We start from the raw sequence: 21,457 nt of genomic DNA on the forward strand, positions 1-21,457 counted from the left end.
TGCTTTAGCAACTTTGATTCATTACACTGATGAGAAACATCAAGATGTTCCTATTAATGGTACATTAATATTACCATCAATATAAATTCTACTAATAGCAATTAATACTATTAATTACACACACAGAGCCCTCAGTTCCTCTGCTACCACACATTCCTGTTGGAGCAACAGCAGTTGACTCAAAGGGTCACACTGACATGCCAGTACCTCCAAGGTGTTCACAAAGTCACTCAGGGCTCCCATTTTTGTCAGACACCTGTGTGCATATGCATATAAAAGATTAAAAAGATAAATATGTGGCTAACCCTGTAGCTTTCCTCGACACTGAGCTGCCACCACCTTTTTGAACGTGATCCAAGTCCCACAATCTCAGCATAACCTTGATACTCCTGTGTGCTGCTGGCCTTGGACAGCTTATCAGGCTTTGGTGTTCCCACTTTATCAGCTCCTGAGGGTTCAGCAGAACCAGAAGTCTCCACAGTTATCAGTTCCTGGGAGAGCTGCCTCTCAGCTCCTGCTATCCCTGCTTTTGCTGTTTTCTGGGAGCTGTTTCTGATCCATACTGTGTATTTCCAGTAGTTTGAAGCTGTCTTACAGGTGAAAATGAGTGAGTTTGAGCTGCTGGGTTGATAAACTCAGCACTTAGTGCATTCCAGTGTTGTTAAAAACATGGACCTCTGCTTCAGAGACTGGAATTTGGGAAGAAGGTGGAGAATTGAAGGTGTTCCTTCCTTCCTTCCCTGCTTCCCTACAGTAGAAAATGCTGTGGCCAGGCATGGGAAGGGCTTGGACACAAATAAATGCATGTGAGGGGATGGAAACGAGGAGTTGCTCAGCTGGAAGTGCAGTCAGCAGATCCAGGCACTCTCTGGCTCTTCCCAACGTTTTCACCATGGGATCTCAAGGGCAGAGATTGGATTAGATAAAATCCTGCTACAGGAAACTTGGATCAAAACTTTGCTTCTTGGAAGGTGTCATTGATTTCCAGCCTGAATGATCTGTTTGGGCAGCAATTCTTTTATGGGATAAACCTTATTTTTTTTACCTTGCACACTGGGAAGAGGAAGAGTTAAGGAATTTTCCATGTGTTCATGTGGATGTCTTTCATCTGTCCTCAGTGTAGGGCTGATTTTTGCTCAGGTGATAAATTGCACCTGGATAAATCAAAGTGCTGAAGGTGTGAGCTCAGCTTGTTTACCTGAAGAAAGAGACAAGCCAGTTTTTTATTCTGATTTATCCTGAGTGCAGAAGGCTGAAAAGCAGCTGGAGTTCACTTTTAGAGACTGATTTGTTAATGATTTATCTAAGAAAGAGTAGAGAAAAATCAAGAGGACATTTAGTGTTATCCTTAAAGGATCTAATCAAGCCTTTTGGGTCATTAAAAATTGTATAAGTAAGGCAGTAACAGCAACTTTGAAGCTGAAATTAATGTGTAGGAAAGAAAGAAAGAACGACAAAATTGCTTCTTAACAAGTGAGATATCCTAATTAGCTTTTTCATTAAAAAAAAAAAGAACAAGAAAAAAAGGAAATTACAAGGAAAATTAGAAATACCCATTTTATCTGATTTTGCTATGTTTCTTCCTCTTCTGAAACCATCTCAACACTGGCTTTTTTTTTTTATATTAGATTTAAAAATAGCACCAAGCCATATTTATGCTAAAACTATTCTTTAAAACCTATAAATTAGGTTTTAAAAAATAGTTTTAGCATAAATATAGCCAAGCTCAATCTTTGCTCTGCTCCTTTGTCCATGTGTATTTTGAGAATCAGCAACTACATGAATGTGTAACTTGAATTTTGTAGGATTGTGGTTCATTTATATGGGATAAGCTGTGGAAAAAATAAACTTAATATTTTTTTCCTTTTTCCTCAGAATATTGAATGTTTTCCGGCACTGGGTCGAGCACCATTTTTATGATTTTGAGAGAGATCTGGAGCTGCTGGAGAGGCTGGAGACCTTCATTTCCAGTGTCAGAGGTGCAGTAAGGATGGGGTCCTGTTCCCTTCCCTCATTTTGGTACAACTTCCCAGTCTGATCCTGGTTTTAGGTCTGAGAATAGCTTTACACACATGAGTAATTTTAATGCCTTTAATTGAGCTGTTTATGAGGCTCCCCTTTACATGAGGAAGCTTTGGCCTGGAGCCTAAACAGCTTCTAAATTTCAAGTATTAGGATAATAATACTTTAAATATGTTTCCTTCTGGACAGTCTGGTCATCCTTGCCTGACTGTGACTCAGGCTGTCACCTTCCCCTTCTCCAGAGAGAATTCCTTCCCTTTCTCTTACTGAGTTTTTTCCATCCTGATTTTTCACATTTATATAAAGTTCCAACTAAAAATTATTATCTTTTTAGAAGAGGATATTGGGCCCATTTGGTATCTCTTCTTTATGAACTGGATTTTTTTGGCAGCCTCTGTGGAGGGCAGAAGTGTTGGCACGTTTAATCCTTATCCTGGAAATTCCAGGTTTTCATCTTCAGAGTGCCAGGCCTTACATTGGGCAACATAATTCTGAGACAGTTAAAAGAGCCTGGACACAGGGTCACTTTTTTCCTACACCAAAACTGTCAGAGGATGTGGTTAAATAGAACTGGTTTCACATATTTGTCAGCTGATACAGGTGCAAGAACCCTTGAGAAAAAAATAGGGAAATAAAAACCTGATTAATTTACGTGCAGAAATGCAGAATTCTGAGCTCAGATTCAGATTTTTGGGGAGTTGGTTTCACAATATTATCAAAAGTCCTTTAAAATCAGAGGTTCCCTGAATGGTTTGGGTTGAAGGGAGCTTAAAGCCCATCCAGTCTCACCCCTGCCATGGGCAGGGACTCTTTCCACTGTCCCAGGCTGCTCCAAGCCCTGTCCAGCCTGGTCTTGGACACTTCCAAGGATCCAGGGGCAGCCACAGCTGTTCTGGGCACCCTGTGCTAGAACTCACAGCCAGGAATTCCCAATATTCCATCTAACCCTGCCCTCTGACAGTTTAAATCCATTTCCCCCTGTCCTGTTACTCCATCCTTTGTCCAAAATCCCTCCAGCCTGAGCTCCAGTTCCAAAAATATATTTATATACAAACTCAAAATATTCCCTCCCCAGAGATTGCTCTATAACACTGGCATTTATGAAAGAACACAAATTTATTAAAAACCAACACTTGTAACAAGATTAATGCACTTTTCCCCTCTCTTGGACTTGTAGTTTAACCCTTCCCTCTGTCAGTTTAAAGCAGCATTAAAAAACTCACGTGTGGGGTTGAATCTTTTTTAATGATTTAAATTTTAATTTAATTTAATTTAATTTAAATTTTCCAGGAAAATCCATGAAGAAGTGGGTGGAGTCAATTGCTAAAATCATCAAGAGGAAGAAAGCCCAGGCAGATGGGGTCAGCCACAACATCACCTTCGAGAGCCCCCCGCCGCCCCTGGAGTGGCACCTGTGGCGCGTGGGGCACAGCGAGGCCCTGGACCTGATGACCCTGCACCCCATCGAGATCGCCCGGCAGCTCACCCTGCTCGAGTCCGACCTGTACAGGCAGGCCTGAGCTCTAAAACCTCTCTTTTTTCATTATTTCACCCAAAAAAAATGCTCCTTGTTCACAACCGTCTGTCAAAAATACCCCGCCACTTGCAGAGTTCATGGGAGGAGGTTTCCTTGCTGTCTGCTCTGTGTTAAAATATGCAAAGGAGTGGAAAAAAGAGGTTTTATCTCCATATCAGAATTGTGACAACGGGAATGCAGGGAGGATAATTCAGGAGTTTTACAAAATTCAAATTATAAAATCCCGGTCCTGCTTCAGTGATGGGAGGTTTTGGGTTGAAAGCAACTGGTTGCTGCAAGTGCTTCACCTTTCTGTTTTTAATTTTTAACTCTTTTGAAGTTGTTTTCTTGCCCTTTCAGAAAATTAAACTCACTCCTTTGTAATTTTCTTATCTGGAAATGCTTCTTCAAAATTTGCCAATTTCAATTAAGATAAAAATGTATTTCCTTCTGTACTCGAGCACTCGTCAAAAAGTTGTGTTTTGTAGTGGATTAGGTGGGATTGGATTTGTGAAATATCAGGTTGTGATTAAGGGGAGAAATAGTCTTTTAATGCAAACACAGAAATTACAGTTTTTATTTGTACTGAGCATTTTGCTTCCTGCTTTGTCATTCCCAGGGCTGTGCAGCCTTCTGAACTCGTTGGCAGTGTGTGGACGAAGGAAGATAAGGAAATTAACTCCCCAAATCTCTTGAAAATGATTCGTCACACTACAAATCTCACTCTGTGGTTTGAAAAGTGAGTGCAGTGCAGTGCCATTAACCACTTTTACCCTGGACATGTTTGGGGTTTGCTGGCTTATTTCTGCCAAATCCTCCCTTGACTTTCCAACTCGAACATATGTAAGATGTGATTGCATAAATTCCTACTTGAGATTCTGGAGAGGGAGCCAAAATCTGCATGCTGGATGGGTTTTCATGCAAAAATTTGATTTAATAACTCACAAAGTGCCAGGTTTCATTTCTCAGTGTTTCTCAAATCCCATCTTTTGATCAGGTGCATCGTGGAAACGGAGAACTTTGAGGAGCGAGTGGCTGTGCTGAGCAGGATCATAGAAATCCTGCAGGTTTTCCAAGACCTCAATAATTTCAATGGTGTTCTGGAGATTGTCAGTGCTGTGAACTCTGTCTCAGTGTACAGGCTGGATCACACATTTGAGGTGAGTCTAGGGCACAGAAAAGGAAAATTAAATCAGAATCCGGACCTGGTTACACACAGTTCTGGAGTGAAATCCACTGTTGGCAGCAAAGCCTCCCTGGAGTAAAACAGAAGAAGAAGAAGGTGAATAAAATGGTTCGAGTTTTGTATGGCTCTGAAAGGCAGCACAAGGCCTTGAAGTTAGAATCAAATGTTTAATTTTTATTAAAGACTGAATTCTGTAAATTCTAATTTACATTAATAATCTGGTTTCAGTAATCTCAGGATCCACGTGACTGAATTGTGGGGTGCTGTAATCCAGGGCAAACCATTGCCACAAGAGGTTCTTTGAAACCTTCATTTCAATTCCCAAATTTTACAATCCAGGGATTTGCCTTGTATCTGCTAACCATGCTGTTAAGAAGATTTCCATCCCTATTTTATTTTTGATTTTGACAACTTAGGCACTCCAGGAAAGGAAAAAAAGAGTTTTGGATGAAGCAGTAGAATTAAGCCAAGATCATTTCAAGAAGTATTTAGCTAAGCTCAAGTCAATCAACCCCCCCTGTGTGCCTTTTTTTGGTAAGTGACATCAAATTTTGTGTGTGGTGTCACTCTGAAGTTGAGTTTGCTGCAGATGTCTGGTTAAAAACTGCTTTTTTAAAATCAGGAATATACCTAACAAATATCTTGAAGACAGAAGAAGGGAATCCTGACTTCCTTAAAAGACAAGGGAAAGAATTAATTAACTTCAGTAAGAGGAGAAAAGTGGCTGAAATTACAGGAGAAATTCAGCAGTATCAAAACCAACCCTACTGCTTAAGGATTGAGCCAGAAATCCGGGTGAGCAGCCATTAAATATCTCTTTGGGGATTGGAGAGGGGGAAAAATGCCAAATAATCTTCCAGCACTGGACCTAATTTTGCATGAATAGTGATTATCAAAAGAGGGGGGAGCAGTGGCTGGTAGAGAACAAAGAACCACCAAAGGAGCAGCCAAAAGTGGTAAAAAATTAGATTTTGAATCACTGAATTACAACTATTTCATTAACATTTTCTCTGTATGCTTATTTTTTAAACCTTATTGATACTTGTTTCATTCAGAAATTCTTTGAAAATCTCAATCCCATGGGGAAGATACCAGAAAAAGAGTTTACAGATTATCTGTTCAACAAATCCTTAGAGATCGAACCTCGGAACTGCAAGCAACCACCTCGATTTGTGAGTTTTTTCCTGAAATTTCATGGGATCAGAGAATGCCCTGAGTTGGAAGGGAACCACAGGGATCATCAAGTCCAATTCCTGGATTATTTAATTAAAATTAAATAGCTAAAATTCACCACTATGAAAACAATACGTGGTTACCTCAATAAGCCAGATATATTTTCTTCAGAATTCCTTATCATGAGATGACTTTCCAGCTAAACTTGATTTAAAAATACTTATACTCCCAATGTTTATCACCACTAAAATATATTACCTTTGTTTTATTTTAAAACTCACTTTTATTCCCCCAAAAACCTGAAATATTGCTGTTAAATTTGTATTTCTTACCATATAGGAATATGATAAAATATGGAGTAATATTTTTCGTTTCACTATCAATTAATACTAATTTAAATATTACTTTTATACATAACAGGTTCCATTTCTTCTAAGATAATTTCTATTTTTGTTTTGTCTCAATATTTGATATTATTGCAAAAACTGCAGACTTTACCAGGTGCAACGTATTTGCTGAAAAAAATACAGTTCAATTTAAAGGAGTAGCAATTTTGGGTTTAAAAAAACCCAGCTCCTGGAGCTCAGAGTTCTTTTTTAAGCAGGAAAATCACAATTTAGAACACTTGTTTTTTATGTGTTGCAATTGCCTGAGGAACTGGAGCCATGTCTAATTTTTTGGGAGAGCTATAAATCATTTTTGCCATGTCTTGTTAGAGGAATGAGTAAGATGATGTTACAAATGTGGCAAGAAAACGCCAGAAATTGCTGTTGCAAAAAATGCTTCTTACAGTAATTTTATTAAAATCTTTTCTAAAAATAGGAGCCCAGTCAGCTGGGCAGGAATTCTATCCAGCTCATGATTTCCAAAGAGAGAATCTTACTGGAATTTCAGGAAAATCCAGTTGTGGGTGCTGTTATGTGCTGGACACCACTGAAGGATGGGGCCATAATTCACTTTGCAAGGCTCAGCTTTGATCTGTGCTGGATTACACCCGAGCCTAACCAGGCTGGGTTTGTCCACACAGTGAGCTGGGTGTGGGAATTTTGTCCTGGATAAACTGGAGGACATGGATAACGTGATTCCAAGTGTGTCCTTGGTCCTGGATGCGTGGCCTGGTGACCCTCTGTGGTTTCTGTGGTGTTGCTGGGACTCTTCTGCAGCTCTCAGAGGCACTTGAAGTAAATTTCTATTTCCCAAGACTGTGTCTTGTTTTTCCCAGTGTTTTGTCCTGGTTGGCAGCAGAACCTGGACACTTCATTCCTCATAACTGTGGGGAAAAAAAGATTCCTTCATCTGCATCCACAGCTTCCCAGCAAATTCCTGCTGTGCAAATAACTCTGCACCTCACATCAGCTGTACCCCTGGGCTGCTCTTGGAGAAATACTTCAAAAATTCCTCCCAGAGCCTTGGGAATGCTGCAGTAGGGAATGGCAGCAGTGCTGGGAATGCTGCAGTGTGAATGCTGCAGTGTTGGGAATGTTGCAGTGTTGGGAATGCTGCAGTTCCTGGGAATGCTGCAATGTTGGGAATGTTGCAGTGTTGAATGTTGCAGTGTGAATGCTGCAATGTTGGGAATGTTGCAGTGTTGAATGTTGCAGTGTGAATGCTGCAGTGTTGGGAATGCTGCAGTGTGGAATGTTGCAGTGTTGAATGTTGCAGTGTGAATGCTGCAGTGTTGGGAATGGTGCAGTGTGGAATGTTGCAGTGTTGGGAATGTTGCAGTGTTGGGAATGTTGGGAATGCTGCAGTGTGGAATGTTGCAGTGTTGGGAACACTGCAGTGTTGGGAATGTTGCAGTGTTGGGAATGCTGCAGTGTGGAATGCTGCAGTGTTGGGAACACTGCAGTGTTGGGAATGTTGCAGTGTTGGGAATGCTGCACTGTGGAATGCTAGCAGTGTGGAATGGCAGCAGTGCTGGGAACGCTGCAATGTTGGGAATGTTGCAGTTCCTGGGAACACTGCAATGTGGAACTTTGCAGTGCTAACAGCTCCCTGTCTCCAGCCCAGGAAAACAACGTATCCCCTGAAATCCCCGGGGATAAGGCCCAACGCGGGCAGGCACGGCTCCACCTCTGGCACCCTGAGGAGCCACCCTCTGCCCCTGGAGAAGGAGCCCAGCAAGATCAGCTTCAGCAGGATCACCGAGTCCGAGCAGGAAACCACGGCGTCGGCACCGACCTCCCCCAACACCCCGTCAACACCGCCCGTGTCGGCGTCCTCGGAGTTCAGCGTCTTCTTAGACATTGATCTCAACAGTTCTTATGGTACATGCATTTAATAATGGTTATTGCTGTCCCTCAGGCTTCACAAAGGTATTGGGGGGGTGTGCCAGCCTTTAAAAAAAATAAATTGCAAATTTTGAAGTAATTTAATTAATTCCCAGCGTGACTTAAATTCTCCAGTTGGGGAATGTTTTACAAGGGGAAATTTTCATTCACGTAAACTTGAGGGTTTTTCTGATCTCTCAGGGTATTCAAGCATTTGTTCTGTGCTGCAGTGCAGTGGTTCTGTCTGGAAATGGTTTAATGGATTTTTCTATTTCCCAGGTAACAACAGCATCTTCGCTCCTGTGAACTTGCCTCAGTCGAGTGAGTGTTGGAACTTTGTTAAATATTTAACTCTGCCTTCCCTGGCTTCAGGAGAGCTCAGTGGGGATTAAAATCTGAAATCTGGGATGAGGATGTGGGCTGCATTCAGAAGGGTTCCTCTTAGATCAAATGTCCAGATGTAAAGAATGTAAAGCCTAAAACTTAAACTGCTGGTTTAGTTTGGGTTGGGTTTTTATCTCCAGGCTCTCACATGATTTTCCTTCTATTTTGAATGTCCTTGATGATTGTTTTGTTTGACTAAAGCTACAAATAAAACAACTTGATAATTTCCTAATTCCACTTAGTGAAAATAACTGCTCTGTTGCTGGGAAGGAAGAGACACTTCTTGTACCACACCTGTCAGGGATATCCTGCATTCACCTGCGTTTTCAGCTGTTCTTTTTCTTTATTCCACATACCTTTTATTTAATATGATTAATTCCCAGCTGGAGAGCACAGGCCTGATGCAGACACAGAGCTCAGGGCATTCCTAAGAGGAAAAGCAAAGGTGTGACAGAAATCACCAATTGTTGTGGTTTAATCTGAGGATTTTTTTCTCCTTCTGTAAAAACTCACTCCCTGGATTTATTTTCCTGTCCCTCAGCATTGCCTGCTGACAGCTGATGCCTATCTTTGATACTGGACATAGGAGAACAAACACTTTGTGAGGCTAGATCTGATTAAAGAATGAATTAAAGGATTTCTTACTGCTGAAGTTCCTGGTTCATGTTGCTGTGGAGCACAAAGATCTTATTTGAGTTGCTTCAAGTTTGGCTTGATATTCCAGAATATGTTCCTTAGATATTGCACAAGGGGTAAAAGATCTGCTTTTCCCTCTCCAGAGACTTTCTTCAGCTCCTGGGGGAGCTTTCCTAAACTGAGTGATGAGCCTCAGAACCCTCCTCCACTTCCTCCACGGAAAAAGATGGATCAGGATGCTTCCAATGCTAAGGTACTGCTGTCCTGGATTGAGTAACTTTGAGGATAAATCAGGGAATATCTAAAAGCATTTAGTTCAGAAAAGACCTTTTAAGGTTTTCAAGTCTGACCATCAATCCAAGCAGGGCTCTGTCAGCCTAAAAGACTTTGAGATGCAGAGATCCAGCTTCCTTTTTTAAAGTTTTGGATTCCCAGTGTCCAAACTCTGCTAGGAATTTCAGGACCATAGTGTCCATATTCCCATCAACAGTACAGCTGCCGTGTTTCCAGCAGCACCACTGGCAGAGGTCAGGAGAATTCCTCACCTGTCTGAAGATTGCTCTTTATCCAAACATCTGGACAAGGGAAATAGCTTTAAACTGAAGGAGAGTAGGTTTAGATGGGATGTTGGGAATTGGGAATTCCTTGCTGTGAGGGTGGAGAGGCCATGGCACAGTGTGTCTGGAGAAGCTGTGGCTGCCCCTGGAAGTGTCCAAGGCCAGGTTGGATGGGGCTTGGAGAACCTGGGATAGTGGGAGATGTCCCTGCCGTGGCAGGGGGAGGAATGGGATGGGATTTAAGTTCCCTTCCAACCCAAACCATTCAGGGATTCTGTGCTCTCCATTTCTTACACCTCCTTTTCCTCCACGACACCGCAGGGAAATTCCAAGTCGGATGACGATCCTCCAGCAATCCCACCTCGGCAGCCGCCGCCTCCAAAGATCCAACCTCGCGTTCCTGCTTACAGCACCCCCCTGGAGCAGCCCCTTCACAGCCCTCCTCCTCCTCCCCCCAGGGACCCTGTCCCCGACACCCCGCCGCCGGTGCCGCTCCGGCCGCCCGAGCACTTCATCAACTGCCCCCTGAGCCTGCAGCCGCCGCCGCTGGGACGCTTCCCCCGGGATCCCGAGCGGCTGCGGGAGGCCGGCTCCGGGCCCAGCTCTCCGGGCACCCCTCCCAGCACCCCCTCTCCCCGGGTGCTGCGCCGCTGCTGCGTCCTCAGCGCCAGCCACAACAACCTGGCCCAGCCGCCCGTGCCCCCCGTGCCGCCACGGCACAACTCCAGCCCTCAGCTACCAAAACTGCCACCAAAGACTTACAAAAGGGAGCTCTCCCACCCTCCTTTGCACAGACTGTCTTTGCTAGAAAATGCAGAAACTCCTCAATGACCTTAGCCATAGTAGTCATTGACACTGGAATACTATTTGTAAAGTTCCTCTTTTTTTTTTTTTTTTATTTATTCAAAAAAAAACAAAAAAAAAGGCAGTGTATTTTAGTATTTTCACAAATTACGCTCTTAAAGTGCTGCTGATCAAAGAAAAAAAAAACAAAAAGGTTTAAATTGGAAAAAATTCAGACTACACACAATTCCAACCTGCGTGGTTGGACAGCGTTACCCTCAGGTGAGGAGCAGCATTGCCTTGGTTCACGTCCTCAGTGCCGACCGTTCTGCCAGGACACAAAATAGACCTTTTGCACTGTAAACTACACTAAGTGAATTTAAACTGACATCCTTTAATTGCACTGAGCCAAAAAAAAAAAAAAAAAAGGTGCGTCTGTGGAATATTTTTTTCAAATTTGAGCACTAGTGGCCTTTTTTTTTAATTAAGGAAACCCAGCAATGGGATGATCAAACAACACAAGGATACAGAGCGTCACAGATTTCAAACCTCTGACCACTTGCCTTGAGGTTCCTGAGTGACAGCTCCTGTTCTGGAATATTCTCATGCCATGTCTTAATTGCCATTGATTTGCTGCTGAAGACAAAGGAAAAAAAAAAAATAGGTTGAAATCTAAATACCAAAATATTCGGTTTGTCTTGGTTGTTTGGAGAAAGGATGAAGGAGGAGTACCCGTCTCGGATATCGGGGAGGATCCCGAGTACTTCACGTGCATCCTGTTCAGATGTGCCTTTTTTGTTTTGATAGGCGAAGGTGTCTTAAGCTAAAGAGTTTGTCTGCTGTTGTGGAGAACAAAGCTATGCGCCTGTACAATTGTTTATATTGTATATTTACAGATATGCTAATGACATGTATAAATTGAAGTTGACTTCGAGGCCTATAACACAGTCTGCTACTCCCAGGATTGGATCCAGCCAGCAGTGTTTTCTCTGGCTTGGGAACAGTCTTGCCTTCCAGACCTAATAACTTCCTTTAGATCTACACTTAACTCGTGAATCCACTTTGGAAATTGGTAGCATTTAAACCAGCAAACACTTAAAGCTTTATTAAACTTTTTAAACTGATAAGTGAATGGAACTTTTCTTTTAAGCCAGTTGAACCCCCGTGTTTGAGCTGGTGCAAGAGTGAGTCTGTTGTACTGGTAGTTCTGTAGCAGCATTTATAAAGTGGCCTTCACAAGCCACATTTTATTTACTGGTATGTGGCCTTTTACTGTGCTTTGTATCAGAGTTCTTAACAAGATTAATAAATCACCCCAGTCTTAATTTTTAAGAGCTTGAGCAGTGCGTGTTCCTTGCAAGGACAAGGTTGGGAATTCCATTTTTGACAAAGAAGATGCCCCAATTTTCCATGCTGCTGGTCTCACTCTGGCTTTCCTTCTGCCTGTGAGAGTTGGGCCCATCCCAGACTTCCAGATCTCACTCCAGCTTCTAAGCTGCTCCCATTGTCTTGGGCATTCCATTTCCAAATTCTCCTTTTTGGAAAGGAGATATGACTGAGGAGGGATGTTTATTAGAAATACGCTGAGTTGGAAGAGATCCATCAGGATCATCAAGTCCCAATTCCTGGCCCTATACAGGATCACCCCAAGAATCCCACAGTTTTATCCTGGAGGATAAAATTTTTTATTTGGAAGATGTATTTTTATGGAAGATGTATTTTTCCATCTGTCTCTTAAACAGTTTTTTCCTGCTGCCTGTCTCCTCCGTGCTCCTGTCAGGAAGAAGAGAGGGCTGGAATCCATTCATACAAGGGGCAAAACACATTTTCTATAGGAGAGCTGCTTCATTTTGCTTAAAGTTCAAGAAATCCCAGACTTGATATGCACGGACTGGGAGTGCAGGTAGGAAGTGGACGATGACTTGAAAAAGTGGAATTTTTTTTGTGGATTCTTCGCATTAATTCTTTTGAAGTTCCCACCAGCAGCTGTTGCTAAACAAGGAATATTATTTTTTCAGACTTTCATATGTTGTTGAAGAAGAAAAAAATTCTCTACCACATTTTAGAATATACAGATGTCAGCTTTATGCCTTCCTGTACAAGTGCTTATGCCAGAACTATTTTGAATATTCCACAGTAAAATATATCATAACATGGCCATGGAAAGTGGTCAAAGGCAGTGAGATTCCCACCAGCATGGTTCAAGAAAGTAATAAATAACATTTCAGTTACTTCATAATTAGAGGGGTTGGTAAAAGGAGCAACAAAAAAAAAACTGCTGGAGGGGGAAAATGTGAAGTTTGGGTTTGAAGTTGGCTTGTGTGGGAAAAGGCAATTCCCTCAGAAAACTTCTTCCCAAGGAAGATGAGCCTCCCCTCAAGGGGAATCTGTTGACCACCAAGAGGCCTCCCAGTGGTCTAAAAGAAATGAAAAAACAAAGTAATAAAAAACCTTCCACATATCCAAGGGGGGGAAAAATTGAAAACCTTTGCATTTCAAGATGTCAAAGCAGAATCAACTCATATTCAATTGATTAAAACCTTTTTTGTGAGTTTATTAAAACCTTTTTGTAGGTTTGTTAAGACCTTTTTGTAGGCTAAGACCTTTTCTGTAGGTTTATTAAAACCCTTTTCATAGCTTTATGAAGACCTTTCTCATAGATTTATGAAGAAAGTTTATTAAGGCCTTTTTGTATGTTTATTAGGACCTTTTTTGTAGACTTACTGAGACTTTTGTAGGTTTATTAAAACTTTTTTGTAGGTTTATTAAAACTTTTTTGCAAGTTTATTAAGGCTTTTTTTTGTGGGTTTAAAACCTTTTGTAAGTTGTGTGAGGGTGTTTAGTAACAAAACCTTCAGGAGGGCTCAGGCTGGAGCTGGTCAGGAGGGATCCACGCTCCCTCAAGGACACGGCTGGCAGAATCCTGGAATCATTTCGGCTGGAAAAGCATCCATGCCCACTGTGAGAAACAAAGCCTGATCTTTTAAAAATTTAAACACTTTTTTATAATTAAAGATAATGAGGAACAATCAATAAAGCAAAAATTACAGCGCTGGGCGCCTGGCTATGCCAGAGGCACACCCGCTTTTTCAGCGAGCAATCTTTTATTCAATTACAGTTAATTTTAGTCTATTTTATTCTATTACTTCCTCAAATGACACTGCAGATTTTCGGAGTTCCTTTACCACAATTCCGCCTCAGGTTGCCACAGCATTTCACTGTCACGTCTATCATGAAGGCAGTTCAGGGTGGTCTTCCCATGGTTTTCTGATGCCACTTTAGACTTGGTGTTTTCTTTTTACGGTATCCTGTTCTCTGCCTATGCTATTTTCGATATACATTTTGCACTAGCAAAATACCTTGTGATACGCTTTTCGCAAGCATGCTTCTTATAATAGCCTTGCTATATGCACACCCCCACCACTGTTACACTGCCTAAAAGCGATTACAAATTTTACTATTCCTTAAGAGCAGTTAAAACTCACCATAATTGTTTGCAAGAAAATACAGTTTTTAATAAAAGCGAGTAAATTGTAGTGAAAGCCGACTATTACATAGCTGTTTCTAACACCCAAGGAGCGCAGCCTCCCCCGCCTCTCAGAGCGGGCGGGAAACGCCGCTCCCTCACGGCCCGCCCGCCATTTCCTGCCGGGGCGGGGCGAGGGTGAGGAGGGGCCGCGCCGCCTCAGAGCCGCGGCCATGGCGGCCTTCGTGAGGGAGCTGGAGCGGCGGGCCGGGCCGGCGCTGCGGCTGGAGCAGCGCACGGCCGGAGGTGTGGGCTGTGTGGTGTGGGACGCCGCGCTGGTGCTCGCCAAGTTCCTGGAGACCGGCGCCTGCCCCCTCGCCCGCCGCCACGTCCTGGAGCTGGGCGCGGGCACCGGCGCCGTCGGCATCATGGCAGCCACGCTGGGGTGAGCGGGAGCCCCTGCCCGGCGCTGTCTTGTCCCTCAGAGCCTTTCGATTCCTTTAAATCCTGTTTTCTGTGCTGTGCGCAGTGTCCCCTGCGTTATTCCCTAACCACGTGTGTTTTACAGGGCCAATGTGACGGTCACAGACCTGGAGGAGCTGCAGGAGCTGTTGATGGTTAATATTGAGAATAACAAGCACCTGGTCACAGGGTCCGTCCGAGCCAAGGTACTGAAATGGTTTGTATGAGCCTTTATTTAATGTCTTTGTTCAGCTTTAACGGGGATTCTGGGTTCAGATTGAAAAAGAGTCGGTTTAGGTGGGATGTTGGGAATTGGGAATTCCTGGCTCTGAGGGTGGTGAGGCCCTGGCACAGGGTGCCCAGAGCAGCTGTGGCTGCTCCTGGATCCCTGAGGTCCAAAGCCAGGCTGGACAGGGCTTGGAGAAACCTGGGATATTGGGAGGTGTCCCTGCCCATGGCAGGGGTGGAATGGGATGGGCTTTAAGGTCCATTCCAACCCAAACCATTTTGGGATTCTGTGATTATGCACTGGCTTTGTTAAATTGCTAAATAATTTCAAAACACCGCTGTGGGAGGGAAACTTATATATAACATATATAACAATACAGTAGCTTATGCTCAGTCCTTGAGTATGTGTTATTACTTAAGCTCTTTTTACTTTTTGTTGTTCTTTTTAGGGGTGAAGATGTAACAGAATTTCAGCCTCCCCCTGATTATATACTGATGGCTGATTGCATTTACTATGAGGAGGTAAATGAGGATTTTGTTAAACCCCTACAGAAAGCCTTCTTGGGAAGGGGGTGGGATCAGTGTGTTTAGTATGAAGTTCACATAAATATTGTGCTCATGTCAAGGTCCCTGGGGTTTATAGGAATATGTAGAACAAGACTGGAAAAGGCATTTTTAATACATGTAAGGCTATTTGACATGGAATCAGAGACTATTTTTATGTTAAAAATCCCAATTTGAATAGTTGTACTCTCCCCGCTGCTTCTTTTTTTTTTTTTTTTTAAAGATTGGGAATGGTGAAGCATAATGTGAACTGTTGAAGTCATTGGTAAATGAAATTTAAAAGTGTTACATCTGTTGTTTGGGTTCTCCTAACGCTTTCCTTGGGAAGGCAAGAGGAGAAATCCTGCTAGAGCTGAGTGGTTGTTGTAGTCTGCCTCGTGTCCTCTGCTGGAGCTCTGTAGGATGTGCACAGAGAGCTGCAGGAAAAGGGAAATAACCTGAAAAACCCCATGTGCCAGTGCCCTTTACCAGCCCCTGGCATTGAATCCCTGCCTGTTGGTTCCATTTCCCTCCATTGTGGTCTGGATCTGAGCCATCCTCCAGGAATAATTGAGAAAACTCTCACTTTTGAAACACACTGAGGAATCCTCATTGTTGTACGCCCCAAGGAAGTGCCCACTCAGCAGTGTGGGATGTTTCTGGCTTGGATTCCAGCTCAGTTTTCTTGGTCAGTCTGGGAAACTCTTCTCCTGTGAGTCCCCCTTTCTCCTCTGCTTCCCAGCTTTCCCCCCATGTTCTTCCTGTCCCAGTTAAAGTACTAAAAATAACTCCCTGCAGAGCAAAACTGGGAGGTTCTCTCTTGGGTGAAGACTTTAGCTAGAGGGTATCGTAACCAGTGAAATGAACTTGAAATCCACGTGGGAAATGTTTAACCTTTTTTGGGCAGTCCTTGGAGCCCTTGCTGAAGACCCTGAAGGACCTGACAGGCCCTGACACTTGTGTCCTGTGCTGCTATGAACAGAGGACTATGGGGAAGAACCCTGAAATTGAGAGAAAATACTTTGAAGTAAGTGTTTTTTAAGCACATTTTCTTTTAGGCTGTTCTATGGAAAGCAGAGGGAAAATACAAAGTTTTCCTCAGGAACTCAAAACTCTCCTGAGTGATAGAGATACTCCCGAAAAACTTCCTTCTCTCTAATGAGAGCCCATTAATAGATGTTTTAATTGAATAGTCCAGCTGTATCTGGTGTGCAGATGAGGAGAAGCCACACAGGGAGCACCTGTGGGGGGATGATGGTCAGTGCAGATTTAACTCTGCACCTGTGGTGACTGTTGAGAAGCAGCTCTTGTGCAGGATTATATGTAATAACTATAATATTGTATAAAAAGGGAAAGGGTGAGAATTCCAGGGGATTGGTACATGTTAATTGAAGTACCTGTTTGATAATTAGTGCCTCACACTCTTGTGGGTGCCCTGGCAGGGAGGAGGGCTGTGCTCAGCTCCCACAATAAAGAGGTGTTGGTGTTTCTGGCTGATTTCTGGGGGTGTTCTTGTGATTTATTTCCTTCCTTGCCAGGTTCAGCCCAGGCAATCTGAGCACATCCCAGAGCTGATGCTGAGTGATTTTAGACTGGCTTTTTTCTCCCCTCTCCCTTTCAGTTCAGAAGGTTGGCAGACGGGCAGGTGCTGTGGTTTGCCTTAGCATTTCAGGGATTGAAGCAAAATCATGGATCCACTGATTCATTTAGACTGGAAAAGTCCTCTGAGATCATCAAGTCCAGCCATCCCCCAAGCACTGCCAAGGCCACCACTAATCCATGTCCCCAAGTGTCAAATCCACACGGCCTTTAAATCCCTCCAGGAATGTTTTGCCACAAGCTTAAATAGATTTTTCTGGAGTGTTGCAGGTGCCTGTAGCTTTGAGTTAGTGCTGGAGCATTTTAAATGAGGGTGAAGTGCTGCATGGGGGGGAATGTCTGGAATGGTTGTGGAGGCCTTTGTGGAACTGCTCTTTGTGGAACAGCTGCTTCAGAGAGACTTCGAGCTGGAAAAAATTCCCCTGGAGAGGCACGACGAGGAGTATCGGAGCGAAGACATCCACATCGTGAACATCCACAGGAAGCGGACGGTAGGTCCACAAAATCCCTTTGGCTTTGGGTTCTTGGGAAGGGACCTTAAAGCTCATCTCATTCCACCACTGGAATGGTTCATGGCACCAGCACAGCAACTGCTGCCAGGAATTCCCAGGGCTGCTGTTTTCTTGGCACAGCGTGAGCATTCCAGAGGTGGAGCTCAGGCTGACTGTGAAATTAGGGACCCTGTGGAATCACAGCCTGGATCCCTGCTCTACAAAGGAGTTGCTTTGTTTCCAAACCTGGTGCTCCAGGTGCCAGCCCTCCTCTTCAGCACTGCCATTGAGCTTCACACTTCCACTTCCATGTGCTGGTGGGGTGGGATCTCCAAACTGGAGTTTGGAGGCATCGAAGTAACAAAAATAAAATGCCCAGTGCTGGTTTTGGCACTGTGGGCTCTGCTGTGCCACCCTCTCCCCAAAACCAGGCTCTAGATGTGATACTCAGCAGCTTCCAGGATTGCTTTGATCATTTTGGGTTTAATTGATGAAGCGTGAAGAAAATATTTTGCATATTGTGCTGACACAACGTGCAGGCTCAGCTCTTGAACAAAACCAGGCCGCTTAAAAATCTGTCATCTTTGTGACAATCTCTCGACAGAAGTGCCCATCGTGAGATCTTTGAGCGCAGGATCTGTCCCCTGGCAGAGCTCTGGAGAAGAGGGGCTGGGATAACACCACACAGGGACTGTCTGCGGTGCGTTTGTGACTCATGTGCACCGAACAGCTTCTCGGACTCGGCAGCCGAGGTGTGTGACAGCGCCTTCCGGCAGGACAGCCGTGGGCTGGCGGCGTGTGCGGCCCGGGGAGGCGGGGAATGGAGCGGGGCCGCCCCGGAGCAGCGCGGGGGGCGTGTGCTGGTGCGAGCCCGCCCGAGGGCACCGCGCTGAAACCTCCGAGACACACGGGAAAACTGCGAGCGGCTCGACCGGCCGGTCAATAAAACTTTGGCACGGGAGATGGGTTTCAGATGGTGGGTTCTTCATTCATCCTGTGATTCCTGTGTCATTCCCAGAGCATCTGGGAGATTCCTTCCTTCCTGGGAGGCTCATTCCAGGAGCTGGCGCTGTCGTGTTTCCTGCACAGATGAAACGTGCCTGTGCAAAATCGTTCTGCCTGCTGTTCTCACCCATGCTTTTCTGGTGTAAAGATCAGCAGTGTTCAAGTTTGACACCCTCAGGTTATTCTGGTGAGCAGGTTCCTTGTGGCTGTCGGTGTTTCTGCCTCTTGGAGCACAGTGGTGGCTTAGAGGAGGAATTTTGGAGGAATCCTCATTTTTCTGTGGTGGAAGCAGCTGTGGAAGTTGGGTCTGTGACAGAGGCAGGAGTTACTGTGGGCTGAGTTTTCTCTAAAAAACTGGTGGGTTGGGAGGAGCCTCGTTTGCAGGCTCCCAGGAGTTTTCTGCACCTGCTCTGAGTTCAGGCTCCCTTTATCTCCAGTAAGAGAATTCCTTGCAAACTTCCCACATCCTAAAACACTGTCCTGGCTTGCCGAGCACCGCAGCGATGATTAGCGAGCACGAGAATCTAATTTGTCAAACCACACGTGTTATTTGTTACCTTGTAATGAGAAGAGCTCTTTAATTACCCAGTGGCCTGCAGGAAGGGATTTAGTGGAATGTTTACACCAACGTGGTTTCCCTGATGGAAGCTCTTATTCCCGAAAAATGAGGAAAAGATCCCCAAATCCCAGCAGTGATGGAGATGATGTCCCAAAGCACAAAGGGATGGTGTCACACTGGGACACTCTGGCACCCTGCTTGGTGGTGGGGGTGATGCAGAAGGGAGCAGCCTTTCCCAAGGGTTTGGAGCTGATGGAATAACTGTGTTTTATCTACAGGACATGTGGTATCAGCACTTCCTTTTGTACAGGGCTCAGATCTTTTCTCCAGAAGAAGGGAGGAAGTTGTGCTTTTTCTTCCCTGCTGGCTGCTGCTCTGCTGTGCTGAGCTTTGGGCCCACATTGCTGAAGCTGTGACTGTCCCTGGGTGACAGGGACCTCGTGGGAGGGGGCTGGGTCCTGTCACCCCCTGCGTCACCTCCCGTCACCCGCTGCACCCGGCGAGGGGATGTAAAACCCAACTGCTGCTGCTCTGCAGCTGTGGAGAGGAAACCACCGCTAACCAGGGCAGCAGGGAGGGGCCGCCTGTCCCCGGAGCCACCACGTCAAACAGCTGCTTTTTGGGGAGAAAAAAGGGCTTTGGGAAGGGGGGATGGGATCCTACTGGGGCTCAGCTCCACCGTGTCTGGAGAAGCTGGTGGCTGCCTGCTCTGAACCAGGAAAGGGTGTGGAGCCCTCGTGGGAAAGGGGATGCGAGGGAGGTGGTGATCCTGCTTCTTGCCAACCTCTCTGTTCTCTCACCTGTCCTGTTTGTCCCAGTTGGATTTGTCCTGATTCCTTGGAAAGACAGTGTTTTGGTGCCACTTCCATTAAACTCAGGGGCTCTTTGGAGAAGTCTGGCTGTGATAGGCTCTTCTGCAGGTGCTCTGGAGAACTATCCCTGGCAGCCCCTCCTGCCATGCCAGACCAAATCTGTCTCAGCTCTCCACAGAAGAGCTCATCCCTGGGCTCTGCCTCCAGGCTGGCTGTGGTGGGAACCAGCAATACCAAATCCACCAAATCCCAGCTCAGTACCCACCCTGAGCCTCGCCTTGCTGAGATTTGGTTGTGTCCTCACAAGAGAGAGCAGGAAACCTCCCTGTGCTGCTGCTGTGGGAGCCAGTTTGATGTCACAGGCAGAGACATTTGGGAGTTTGAGATGTTTGCCTGAAGTCAGGCTTAAATTGTGGATTATTTTCTGGTGTGGTTTCAACACCAGCTCAAGCGATGGGAAACTGTGTGGGCCGTGGGTGTGGAGGTCACACTTGATTTTCCTGGGAGAGCCGTGGTGTTCCTGTGCTGGGTCACCCCACAGCCCTGGAGGCTGCCTCTGGCCTGCCCTGTCCCTCTGGTGACAGCAGTGGCCGTGCCACCATCCCGTGGTGCCTCTGGGGCTTTGCTGGGCTGCTCACTCCTGGCTGTGACAGCCGGTGGAGCTGTTCCAGTTCCGCTTGGATCGAGGGCGCGCGGTCCGGGAGGGAGCACAGTGTGCAGTGCCAGCTCAGCACCAGCCACATCAATCACTGATGGCTTCTTGTCATGGTATCAGTCACAAACTGCAGGACCCGTGATGCTCCATGGCTATTTGTCCCTTTTCTAGGACAGGGTAGCTGCCAGAAGGAGCGCTGGTGTTCAGATCTGACCATCCATGAGTGATTCCTGGTGCTGCTGCAGAGCCCCTGGGACTGTGTGAGGCCAGGACCTGCTCCCACACATCCCACAGGGCTGGTGGCTTTGCTTGGGAAAGTGTCCTCTCCAGCTGTGTAGTCATTTTCTGTGGCATGTAGTCCTGGACAAATGGATTCTCCTTTTAGAAAATGGGGCTTCTTTCCTGCAGCATTAGGGAAAAGGGTTTTTATTCCTGTGGATCCGCTCCTGCTCCACCCAGCTGCGGTGGGCTCCCGGTGCCTGGGCAAACAGCTCCGTTAAACGGTGCCTGGGGTTGGTTCTGTGGCTGCTGCTGCTGTTGTGCCATTTCCTGAGCCCCAGGCAAGGAGCAAACGGCACAGTGACAACGGCAGGGTGACAGCTCAGTGACAGGATGTCACATCCAGGGGCTCTCCCATCCCTGCTGCACCTGCCCCCCACCTCATGGTGCCATGGGAGGTGGGCATGGGCCAGGAGGAATGGCTTCCCACTGCCAGGGGTCGGGGTTAGACTGGATATTAGGGAGAAGTTTTTGGCTGTGAGGGTGGGGATGCCCTGACACAGGGTGCCCAGAGCAGCTGTGGCTGCCCCTGGATCCCTGGAAGTGTCCAAGGCCAGGCTGGATAGGCCTTGGATCAGCCTGGGATAGTGGAAAGTGTCGCTGTCATGGCAGGCAGTGGAACAACATGAGCTTTGAGTTTCCTTCCACCCCAAACTGTTCAGGGATTTCATGATTTCAAACCCCAGGTGTTCTGGCAGCCTGACCAGGGGGATGGGGACACTCCTTGGTGACAGTGATGGTGTGGATGTGGCTCCTTGGCCCAGCACTGCCCCTGAGTGCCTGTGTGGCATGTGGGATGCCAGGGAAGGAATACCAGCCTTTCCCTCCTGA

At 45.6% G+C, this 21,457-nt stretch overlaps 2 protein-coding genes across 2 annotated transcripts in view; both read left to right on the forward strand.

The window, feature by feature from the left end:
• SOS2 (SOS Ras/Rho guanine nucleotide exchange factor 2) overlaps nucleotides 1-11,859 on the forward strand; it is a 40,682-nt gene extending 28,823 nt beyond the window's left edge. The window contains exons 13-23 of the mRNA XM_058834740.1: nucleotides 1,876-1,979; nucleotides 3,313-3,532; nucleotides 4,158-4,277; nucleotides 4,536-4,698; nucleotides 5,141-5,258; nucleotides 5,347-5,519; nucleotides 5,780-5,896; nucleotides 7,903-8,164; nucleotides 8,447-8,488; nucleotides 9,331-9,440; nucleotides 10,066-11,859. Of these exons, the coding sequence (XP_058690723.1) occupies nucleotides 1,876-1,979; nucleotides 3,313-3,532; nucleotides 4,158-4,277; nucleotides 4,536-4,698; nucleotides 5,141-5,258; nucleotides 5,347-5,519; nucleotides 5,780-5,896; nucleotides 7,903-8,164; nucleotides 8,447-8,488; nucleotides 9,331-9,440; nucleotides 10,066-10,575 (1,939 nt within the window). The 3' untranslated portion in view covers nucleotides 10,576-11,859. The remainder of the gene's footprint in view (nucleotides 1-1,875; nucleotides 1,980-3,312; nucleotides 3,533-4,157; nucleotides 4,278-4,535; nucleotides 4,699-5,140; nucleotides 5,259-5,346; nucleotides 5,520-5,779; nucleotides 5,897-7,902; nucleotides 8,165-8,446; nucleotides 8,489-9,330; nucleotides 9,441-10,065) is intronic.
• A 2,299-nt stretch (nucleotides 11,860-14,158) lies between these two features.
• Nucleotides 14,159-18,422, forward strand: VCPKMT (valosin containing protein lysine methyltransferase). Its single transcript, XM_058834754.1, has 6 exons — nucleotides 14,159-14,438; nucleotides 14,562-14,672; nucleotides 15,133-15,205; nucleotides 16,134-16,253; nucleotides 17,212-17,316; nucleotides 17,921-18,422. Exons 1-6 carry the CDS (start codon nucleotides 14,227-14,229, stop codon nucleotides 17,933-17,935), a joined length of 636 nt encoding a protein of 211 aa, XP_058690737.1. The 5' UTR covers nucleotides 14,159-14,226; the 3' UTR covers nucleotides 17,936-18,422.
• Nucleotides 18,423-21,457: the final 3,035 nt, after the last annotated feature.

Source organism: Poecile atricapillus, chromosome 1, assembly GCF_030490865.1.
Source record: "Poecile atricapillus isolate bPoeAtr1 chromosome 1, bPoeAtr1.hap1, whole genome shotgun sequence".
Taxonomy (NCBI): Eukaryota; Metazoa; Chordata; class Aves; order Passeriformes; family Paridae; genus Poecile; species Poecile atricapillus.

Excerpts from the sequence above, each read along its gene's own strand:
- VCPKMT (XM_058834754.1), top strand. The coding sequence starts at position 14,227 with ATGGCGGCCTTCGTGAGGGAGCTGGAGCGGCGGGCCGGGCCGGCGCTG. Across the intron at positions 15,206-16,133 it reads ATTGCATTTACTATGAGGAG|TCCTTGGAGCCCTTGCTGAA; the intron begins GTAAATGAGGAT and ends TTTTTTGGGCAG. Across the intron at positions 16,254-17,211 it reads TTGAGAGAAAATACTTTGAA|CTGCTTCAGAGAGACTTCGA; the intron begins GTAAGTGTTTTT and ends TTTGTGGAACAG.